The sequence below is a fragment of the Amphiprion ocellaris genome, chromosome 20 (genome assembly GCF_022539595.1).
Source record: "Amphiprion ocellaris isolate individual 3 ecotype Okinawa chromosome 20, ASM2253959v1, whole genome shotgun sequence".
Taxonomy (NCBI): domain Eukaryota; kingdom Metazoa; phylum Chordata; class Actinopteri; family Pomacentridae; genus Amphiprion; species Amphiprion ocellaris.
The window spans coordinates 21,444,472-21,455,555 of record NC_072785.1 but is presented as its reverse complement, the minus strand read 5'-3'; the positions used below and the strand labels follow the sequence as shown (position 1 = coordinate 21,455,555).

Genomic DNA, 11,084 nt, shown 5'->3' with positions numbered 1-11,084 from the left:
ACGTTGCACAGCTCGGTCCAATCAACAGAAACTTTCCTAACAGAGATTTGTAAGATGGCGACAGCCGAACCGGTGAGCGCTTTCTGTAAAGAACATATCAAAACATATGGAGGGCTTCTTGCTTAAATTACGGAGCGTTATGACATTTAAAGTTTATGTACAACTTTCAAACAGTAGTACATTAGTGGTAATTGACAGTTGCTGCATTTATACGTGTTGTTTTGAGTAGTTTCAAGTTTGTCTTCTGTGCCACGACCTAGGCGTAAAAGAGGAATGCCTGTGTGGAGATCTCCCAACTTTAAGGCTGACGTTACTGCTAACCAACGTGCTGTTGACTTGTGCGACGACAACCACACAAACGTCCATTACTAAATTAGGCACTTTAATGTTGTTTAGGTGTTGGTTAAAGAACTACACCAAAGAAGTGAATTTTCAAGAAACTTATGGTTATTCATTAAAATACCAAGAAATTCGGCACGTGTTATAATACATGATATACAAGCAGGAGTTCGTTTTGTAGGTAAAACTGTAACTGTCAGAATTGGTTGACTCTGGTCCTTTCTGACCTCTACAATGCAACATTAGCTAATTTGTTGCAAAGGTTAACGTAGATGGTGATGAACGGCTTCAGGGGCGAATTCATAATTCATACTTCGTTTTCTTTAAAAAAAAAAAAAAAACGGCATTTACTGTACGTGACATTTGGTAAAACACATACCAAAAGTAGGACTGGCGTCATTTTCTGTTGTTTTCAGGTCTTAAGGTCGTGTTATAGTAAAAATTAAACTTAGTACCAAGCTCGGACGAGTAAAACTAAGCTGTGAATGGAAAATACGCGATGTTTCGTTAATCAACAAACATCGTGAAAATGGGATAAAATGATTAACAATTATATTCCCAAAGTTTATTAGCTTGAGTTAGCTAGCCAAACTTGTGCTTCACATTAGAGACAAATGCTTTCCAGATGTTTATGTCAGGTTTAATTGTTGAAGGCTTCTGTTGCAGAATTTATTTGAGTGGTTACTAATTTCGCATGCGAGTAAAACAACACCATTGTGTAACAAAGTGGTATTTTTGTATTTATTTGTACCACCATGTAAGTTAGCAGTAGCTAAATGATTTAACAAGTGGAAAGCTGCTAGTAAAGTCTATTAGGGACACTAGAAATCACGCATTTTTTCCACTGTGAACTGAAAAACCTCCGCCTTCCCCCTTAATAGTGTCTTTTTCCACTTTTTTTTTTTTTTTTTTTTTAGGAAAGCAACCCAAGTCCCCCCCAGCCTGATGAAGATGGAGCTGAGGAGCCTGGACAGGAGATTGTGAGCCCAGAGGCCTACATGAAACACCCCCTTCAGAACAGGTCAGGGTCTGCAAACTGAAGTTTTTTTTTTGAGACGGCAAGTTTACTGAAGGCATGCAGAAACACAGGCAGGAATTTGACAAAATGATGTGGTGAGTCCAAAGGTCACTGTTTTTAGCCTCAAAAAATCAGCTTAACATTGCAGAATTTAATGTACTGTGTACTTTTGTAAGAAAGCAGACAAACACTTTTGTGTACTTTTGTGAGAAAGCAGACAAAAGCAGCCTAATTAGAAACCTATTGTTTCTTAAAGACTGGTTTTTAGGGTGAAAAATATCAATCTTGAATAACTGTTGGTTGTCTGCTTGTAAATATTTTAATTCCCCAATTAATAATAGAATAGTTATTGACTACATTTAGTTTAAGTCACAGTCATTGTGACTTAAACTATATAATATATAAACATTAACTAAAGCTTTATTATACAATACAGCTTGAATTAATGTTTGTATATTATCGATAATAGCCAGTAGGCATGTGTTAATGCTGGAACTTGTACACAAAGTTCACAATTGGCATTCAGGTATGCCATTATCTTTTCTCCATCAGTAAGAGTGACTGCTCCCAGATGTGAATGTGTGCAACTATATAAATGTCAACTTAAAAAAATGCATCACATTTCAAAGAAAAGATTGGTGACCGATGCATCACACTCATGTTTGATGTCTTGGCATAATACTAGAACTGAACGACCCTTCCTTCACGGAGCTGAATGGAGTGGCTCATGTACAAGTGGAAGCAAGACATGAATCGACTATTCACTGACAACAATGAGGGCTGTATTCACAAGAGGAAGCCATTTACAGAATTGTCTGCATCATGAAATCATGATAACAAACCAGAACAGAAGTAGAAAATATCAATTTTTCTCTTCAAATTCAAATATGTCTGTTTTCCAGATATATTGTAATCCTTTTTAGACATGGAATGTGTAGTATTGCAGGCTTCATTATTTTTCATTTTTTTTGTTAAAGTAATGGCATTCTGTCATTCAGACATAGGTTCCTTTTATGTCAGTGTTAGTCACAGCTTCATTCAGACATATCCACAGCAGTGATGGAGACAGCTGCAGTATGCATAAACCAGAGAATGGACAGTACATCAAATCATGTGTAATGCATAATTAATGTGCAAATAAACAATGGCTCAAACTAAACTAGTAGCTGCTTATCAAACTGTTGAAATCACTATGAGCCTATTTTATGAATTCCCTATATGCTAAAAATGCTGTTCGTAAGTGATAATAATCTAACTACTAATTTACTTTTACAACAGTTAAAAAAAAAAAAAATCACAATAATCATCGCAATAAAATTTTATTACTCCGCCAAGGAACATGGCGGAGTTATGTGACGATCGGCGTACATTAGTCTGTTTGTCTCTGTCTGTCTGTCTGTCTGTTAGCAACATTAATGGTAAAAGGTAAATGGTCTGTATTTATATAGCACTTTACTATACCTAAAACGATACCCAAAGCGCTTTACATTATACATCACATTCACCCATTCACACACACATTCACACGCTGATGGTGGACACATTGCACACATTGCTCAAAAACCGACTAATGTATTTGGATGAAATTTTCAGGGAAGGTCAGAAATGACACAAGGACCAAGTGTTTAGATTTTCGCAGTGATGCGGCTTATAGTCTGGATCCACAGGTTTGTTAAATATTTCTGTATTGCGAGATAACGACACGGCGTCACTGTAACCATGACTACAAGTGAACACTGCAGCTGCTGCCTGCTGACCATCACAGGATTGTGATCCTACAACAAATCGACCGCTGCGGACTTATCGGAACTTATCTGTCAGAAATGATACAAGGAACAATTGATTAAATTGTAGAGATGTTTCCGAGTCCCATCAATTCCCGCCGTCCGCTACATATTTAGGTCACGCGATTCGGTACCTGTACATAATGTACACATGCAGAACACACGACTGTGCTCAGTGCACGGTCATTTTTCATTCAAGATTTCATCCATCGGAAATCATGCAATGACTGAGCAGCTTTGGTGGAGTACTGCACTCTCTGAGTGTTTTTTGTTTTTCTATGTTTCAGTTTGTGTCCAAGTTAGATGTGAAATAGTTAAGCAACGTGAATGAGACAGGTGTCAGCACAGTGCGTCTTTTTGTATTCTTTGCAATGCTTTTGGACCAAAGGCGGTGCTGAAATGTCAAAAATGTTTTCTCTAAACCACTTCACAGAACTTTTAAGTATATATTGTGTGTGCCTATCTGTTAATGAAACTGCATGCATTTCAGGCTTGTGTCGTGTTGAAAGCAATATGGAAATGTTTCTAGATCCGACTAACTTAAGACTGCCATTGCGACTTTTATGGAAAAGAGACAAAGGTGCTCATTCAGACACAATGCCATTCATTCTGATTAATGAAAAAGTCTGAAAGGGGCTTAATAGTAGCTGCAGTACTAATGCTTGTCAAATTTTCAGGCTGAATCATGAAAAAATACATACAAGTAAAATTACATGAAAATACATATGATTGACTCATTATATTTCAATGATTTCTTTAGTTCTGTGCAGCTAATTTGATATGTAAATATATACGTACTTTTTTATAGTGATATTAAATCGTGCCCATAGATAGTGACTCAGCACTGTGTCCACGTGTGTTTGTATTTTTCACATCTTAACGTGAATTTTAAAGAGATATATTCTGCTCTTGACTGGAGGCTCTTTATTTCCCTGCAGTAAGACTGTGATGGTCTGCTGACCTGTCCAGAGTGGCTCAGAGCTTTTCTATCAATCTGTGCTGAGTTCCAGCTCCCTTCTGTGGTGAATACAAATAAGCAATGAATGAATATTTTATGTATATTTAAATTCCACAAGGATGTTTATGTCCAAAGGGGTCAAATAGAAAAGCCAAACTCAAGAAAGCCAGTCAGCTAAAAGAAAAGTCTGATCCTAAATGCTTTAGTGGTGTATCTCAGTGTCTCAGTTGTGAGACTTTGCTGACAAGTTAAATCGGAATGGCCAAATATCCAAAATACTGATGAGGAGGAAGGCATAAAGTGACTAAAGTGCCTTTATTTTTCTTTATTGACTCAGATAAACTAGTCTGCAATACAGTAGAAACAACATAACCATAGCAAAATGATATTTTTTTTTCATTCACACATTTCTTTTTAGTGGCCTTGGGAGCTCTAGCCTCTCCCAGCATGCATAGGAAGGCAAAGAAACACCCTGCTGAGGGACTGCAAAGGACTCCAGACTAACTTTTTATATTGATTGTACCTAAGTTAGACGCACCAAAACTTTTTCACTGCAAATGATGCATTGTAAACATTCCTATGCACATAAACACGTAGTTAATCTTTAAATGACTGTAAACAGGAATATAGGTGCAGATAAATGTTTGGTAAGTATTGTGTTTAAGCCATTCTTTTTCATAAGGATCATCTGGGACTTAAAGTTAGTTAAAGGTAGCTCTTCTTTGGCTATATTATAAGCCGTGTTACATTTTATCATCATTTCTGACTCCTCAGTGCTTTAGTTTGACACTGACTGATGCTGAAACGCTGCCAGGAGGCAATGTGCTCTGTTGTCCACACACCTGCACCAGCTGAGTTTCTTGGGGACATTGTACTTAGTTATTGTTTTCAGTTTCGTAACATTGACCAGCAAAAGCACTGTTCCGGACCCACATGTTTAGAACTTACGGTGGTGGGTGGTTCAGTGTGACTGATGTGCATGCAAAGCCTCATGCAGTTGAGAGCCGGAAAGTGTCACAGGTTGTTTTCTGAAGCTACAATTCACTGATGCCCCCTAAACACCTGTATACCGGTATACACAGTAGATGCTACAAGGCAGCAGGGGACAGAGAAGCCTCTTGTCCCCAGCCAGTTATTCGTAAATCAGACAGATGTTTGACCAAATATGAATTGTCTGAGAAAGATTGGAATATTGTAAAGTTTTATCTACCTGGGCACGCCGCTCAGAGAAACACAAACAGACCTGCAAAAATATCAGGCTTGCCATTGCGACCAGTGAAAATGTTTAGTGGCACTTGACAGATTTTTGATCACAAGCAACCAAATGGTCTCCCACTGCATAATGTGTACTGCCTCAGGTTATGGCCTATAATCATACATTCAGCTCTTTCACGGACAAGTTAACAAGGAAAACACACACTCCGCCATAAACCAAAGCTGTCAGACTGTATTATATATTAGCTTTTCACACAGTCTGTCATGCTTATTCTGTTTAACTGAAAGGAATTTAACGTGTATAATTTGACTTATTCTGTCCTCTTTTGGCATTTATTTGGACTGTTCTCTCATTTCAAAGCACCCAGTGACAGACTAGCTGCTTTAATTGCTTTCTAATAATTCCAGCAGTCACACTTCCTTTTATGATTCTTCAGCCTAAAGAATTTCTGGCAGTTGCGGAGCTGTAAGAGGATTTAGCTTTGAACAAGTCCGACACAGCGTCACATGTAATTGGACCAAAAGAGTGATGGCATGATTTACTGAACAGTTTGCATCGGCATCATCCAGGTGCTTCCATACGTCGCCCATTTACTCCAAAGATCAATAGCTTTGGTTACTTTTCTTTGCCTCTAGTACATAATTAGAGGCTTGTTACATATATGCAAATTTATTTGTTTCTGTTTCCAACAGATGGTCTCTGTGGTTCTTCAAGAATGACAAGAGCAAAACATGGCAGGCCAACCTGCGACTCATCTCTAAATTTGACACCGTTGAAGATTTCTGGGCGTAAGAAGCAATAAATCTCTGTTTTTCTGTACTTTCATGGATCGCTTGAAGCAGTAAAATGTCATGACTCCATACTGTTTTTTGAAATACTGTTGAATCTGCAAGCAAGAATGTTTTGTTAATGCTGCACTCTTTATTTCAGCCTCTACAACCATATCCAGTTGTCAAGCAACCTCATGTCAGGCTGTGACTACTCCCTTTTTAAGGTATGTGTGATTTATTTACCGTTTATGAACATATACAGGCAGTGAGAAGTCAAATTCATAGTATAGTTAATTCCAGATCATTTTTTTTGGTACTTTTGTAGGTAAATGTCCTATTTTGGTGCTTTATATTTTACACCAAAGTGTTCCATATTCTGTATTCAACTATATGGACAAGGACAAGTGTTGAGCCAGTGAAACAAAGATGCTACAAAGCATCTTTCCTTTAAACTAAATGAATAATTTGTATTTATATTGTCATGAGGTAATAAGTATTTGTGTTCATTTAATGTGTTTATTCAGACATTTGATTTTGCAAAGTCAACAAAGGACAGTTGCACAGAAAGGAAAAAGTCAACCTTTGGTAGTTAATTGTTGTTTTTTTTTTTACAGTAATTGTCATTGAACTGAAAATCTAATAAAGACTTTTATGACCAGCCTATCAATAAAGCCAACTTGCAAGATTTTTACAACAGCAGAATCAAATAAAGCTTCAGCAAACAGGACTAAATTGCAGAGACAAGTGTTCAAGGAAAAACAACAGCATCTTTTCTGTAGAGATGGCGTACAAAGGTAGAAGATAGCCGTAGTTTTCTTGGACTGCATCAGCCTCCACTGACACAGAGCTAATCAGCTTAAAAGAGCTCATTGAAGCAGAGGTAATGAATGAAGTTCGGTAATTTCAGTGACAACAAGCAGCCAGCGGTCACTAATTGCGCTCTTTCTGAGGTAGGGGATAATGATAATTGGAAAAAGAAGTCATCCAATATTGTTATTTGGGAACATCTAGTTAAAATCTTTTTTTGTCAGGGAGGTTAGTTCATTAGCACCTGGGTTAAACTTGTACAAACTTTGCATTGGAAAATCTTCTGAAATTCTTAACTTTTTACACAAAACTGCAAGCTGCATCATAAGACAATCTTGGGAAGAATGTGTATGACCAAACATTTCACCACATTCACTGGATATGTGTAAGGTTTAGATACCTCGTTAGTATTCCAGGTGCAAGATTCTACTATGTAACAGTTGGAAAGATTCCTTTCTTGCAGGGAATGTTGAAATTGGGCTAAAATGTCACTTTTAGAGGATGTTTGTGACAATGTGGTGGTTTGGGATGTTTATTGACAATTTGAATCATTGCTGTAGGATGGCATTGAACCCATGTGGGAGGATGAGAGGAACAAGCGTGGCGGACGCTGGCTGATTACACTCACCAAGCAGCAGAGGAGATTAGACCTGGACCGCTTCTGGCTGGAAACTGTAGGTTTAACTGTGGCTGCTTTGCTTTGTATCCTGTTATTCAAACTCAGTGACACTATTAATCATTTCTTTAGCCTCTCTCCAAGGTAGCCCATTTATTACCTGCTGGTAGCCATAATGAGCTGCACCACTCTATCATTACACTTGTTGCCTGTGGAAATGGATGATTACATTCTTTCATACCTTTTAAAAACTGAATCAAACCACTTATCAGATGGCTTTAGTTTTCTTCCTGTCTGTGTCATCCATCTGTTATCTAAGAAAACATACTATCGCCTGGACTTTGTCTTGTGGTGAGGGATCACAACCCACTCAAACGAGAACAATTGGAAGTTGGCTTGCTTGCTGCCAAGCCTGCAGTCCACACAGTGTTGTGTTGAGTTCTCTTGCTGCTCTAAAGGTCGCTGACAGTGATACACAGACATTTAGCTAGCAATGACTTGCTACTGAGCAAACTGTACTTACTGTTCTGTAAATATTGTGGCCGCTGAAGAAAAGGATTTCTTCCTCTTTCACTGAAATTTATAGTAATGATCATATTTTAAGCTGTGGACAAAACATGTTTTGACATTTTTTAGAGAGTGATGGCTTGGTACCGATCCAAGTCCTTTATGGATGTCTGCTAGAAAAATTTCTTACAGGACAAAAGTTGTGAATGCAAAGTCACCATTCGACCATTTGTAGTCCCAATTCCGATCTCCAAACTCGGTATCACACATTTACATTCCCGCTACACATGAGAGAGCTTAGGGCTGTCATGCTTTTAAACCCTTAAGTGCATTAAGCCTCTGATACCTTTTTTCTTCCTTTTATGCTCCCTTCTGTCTGAATATCTGCACGCTTACTTGAGGGAGTTTCCCAAAGTTAATAGCAAAATGGGTGACCTATTTATGTGATTGTCCTGCCCCCCATGAAATGTAAATAAAAATCCATTAGGAGGTTGATCTTTCAGCATCTGGCTGCTCGCTGTTGTGCTTATTCATTGCACTTTTGTAGAGCGGCTTGTATTTTCTGTCAAACATCTACATAGGATTTACAGATGTTCATGGCTTTCCTGACTTTGGTAATTTGCTAAAATGTACACTACCATTCAAAACTTTGGGGTCGCCCAGACAATTTCATGTTTTCCATGAAAACTCACACTTTTATTCATGTGCTAACATAATTGCACAACGGTTTTCTAATCATCAATTAGCCTTTCAACACAATTAGCTAACACAATGTAGCATTAGAACACAAGAGTGATGGTTGCTGGAAATGTTCCTCTGTATCCCTATGTGGATATTCCATTAAAAATCAGTAATTTCCAGTTAGAATAGTCATTTACCACATTAAAAATGTCTAGACTGTATTTCGGATTAATTTAATGTTATTTTCATTGAAAAAAAACTAATTTTCTTTCAAAAGTAAGGTCATTTCTAAGTGACCCTAAACTTTTGAATGGTAGTGTATAAATGCTGTACTGTTACAAAACTGGGAACTGAAAGGCTTATTAAACTGCAAACAGAAGTCCAAATTCATATTTAGTGGTGATATGGTGATGCATAAGCAACAGGTGCTCATGATACAGGGATGCCTTCATCCTTTTTATAACATTTCAAGAGCTCATTAACTCACATGTTCAAACACTACAGCTCAGTTAAGTGTGTGGGAGTTTAGCGCTTAGCCGTTAGGGTGGAGTTTAGGATTGGGTATAAAGCTGAGATAAATCAGCAGGAAGATCGAGTGTTGCTGAGCAGTGTAGTCCTCAGTCCTGCCACTGAGAACAGAAGCTGTTGTGCAGTAGTACTTCTTGTCACCTTTGACAGCAACCCCCCCACCCCCCAACTGCTGAGCACTACTCCAGTTGTTCAGCATAAAGGGATTCTTACTTTGTTTTAAAAAACAGAAAAAAATACTAACAGAAAAATCTTTTTTTTTTTTTTTTTTTTTTTTTTTTTTGCTACCTAAATAAATTTTGGCAGTGTACTATTTACTGACATTTTTTTCCGGTTTGGCTGAGAAGATTCCTCACCATCCAGTGAATTTGTATTTCTGGCAGATATCTAGGCAGAATACTTTTACATCTTAACCAGACCTGGATCAGGGCTAGTGGCCTGTTCAACCAAGTCTTTTGCTTCTGTATCTACTATATTCATGTTTTAAAAAATCTGTTCATCGTTTAGTTCTCAATGTAGAAATTAATTTCCAACTATTTTCATAATTGATTTGTGATTTTTCTTTTTCTTGATTGTTCAAGTAAATAATCTACAGATAAATCGACAGTGAGAATAGTTGCAGCCCTCCGCTACATATTACACTTTCACTGATCTGAAAAAAAGTGAAAACATGAATTGTGAGAGCGGAAAATACATACTCATTGAGTGACAAAGTCAACTATGTCACTGGTGTTCCTCTTTTATGCAAACATGGAGGATTTCCAGTTAAAATGAAGATGCAGGTCGCTGTGACATGACCGTAGTTTTCCTCCATTTCATCAGCTCCTTTGCTTAGTCGGAGAGGCCTTTGACGACTACAGCGATGATGTCTGTGGAGCCGTGGTCAACATCCGCACGAAAGGAGATAAAATAGCCGTCTGGACATCAGACTACGAGAACCGGGAAGCTGTAACGCACATAGGGTAAGACAGATCTTCAGGATCTGTTAAAGTATCGAGGCTTAACAAGTGATGATGGTCTCTGCACCTTCTTACACTGTCATTTTCCTTTCATCAGGAGAGTTTACAAGGAGCGCTTGGGGCTTCCCATGAAGATGACTATCGGCTACCAGTCTCACGCAGACACAGCCACCAAAAGCGGTTCAACCACCAAGAACAAATTTGTTGTTTGAGAAATGCCCTATGTGCCTCTTTTCATTTTCTTGTCTTATTTGTTGTTGGTGCATATGTTTACTTTGCTGCAAAGACTCTGCGGAATGCAATCTGGAAGAGAAAAAAACTATTCAAGGCTACTTGCCAAATGTTTCCATAACCTGCCCAGGACTTGTGCCACACAGGAAAAAATCCCCATGGAAAACAGATGAACACAACATCATTCTTCCACAACACTAACAATGAGAGGTATGAAAAGTATATGACATTTAGAGTGCTTTGTACTCTATTAAGGAAATTTGTGTTGATTTTATTTTTTTTTAATGCAGGGAATCTTGAAATGCAAAAAAATGTATATTTCTCTCCCGTTTTTTTTACAGCATTGCTGGTGTGCTGTAATCGTTAATGACAATAAAGCCTTTTAATTTATTATAGTAATTAGCCTGCTTATCATTAGATTGTTAAAACTTTGTTTCATTTTTAACTTTTTTTGCCTTGATCTGTTGCACGTAATCAATCTTTTTAAAGTATTACATGGCCCATATTCATTTGAGTGTTAATATAATTAAAACATTGGTTTTGCAATTATTAACTGTCACACCGTGGAATGCTTTATTTGCAACCTGTAATTAGTACATTCATTGTTTTAATGATTCAATATTTGACATGCAGTGGTGTCATATTATAGGATATGACTTTTACTGATTGA

General features: G+C 37.7%; 1 protein-coding gene across 1 annotated transcript; it reads left to right on the top strand.

Annotated features, from left to right (window-relative positions):
• The first annotated feature begins 17 nt into the window (after positions 1 to 17).
• Positions 18 to 10,963, top strand: eif4eb (eukaryotic translation initiation factor 4eb). Its single transcript, XM_023261178.3, has 7 exons — positions 18 to 72; positions 1,257 to 1,360; positions 6,008 to 6,103; positions 6,246 to 6,309; positions 7,453 to 7,566; positions 10,047 to 10,186; positions 10,281 to 10,963. Exons 1-7 carry the CDS (start codon positions 55 to 57, stop codon positions 10,393 to 10,395), a joined length of 651 nt encoding a protein of 216 aa, XP_023116946.1. The 5' UTR covers positions 18 to 54; the 3' UTR covers positions 10,396 to 10,963.
• The last annotated feature ends 121 nt before the right edge of the window (positions 10,964 to 11,084 follow it).

Coding starts and splice junctions, on each gene's coding strand:
- eif4eb (XM_023261178.3), top strand. Junction 7,567..10,046: donor ACCGCTTCTGGCTGGAAACT/GTAGGTTTAACT, acceptor CCATTTCATCAG/CTCCTTTGCTTAGTCGGAGA. Junction 10,187..10,280: donor GAAGCTGTAACGCACATAGG/GTAAGACAGATC, acceptor TCCTTTCATCAG/GAGAGTTTACAAGGAGCGCT.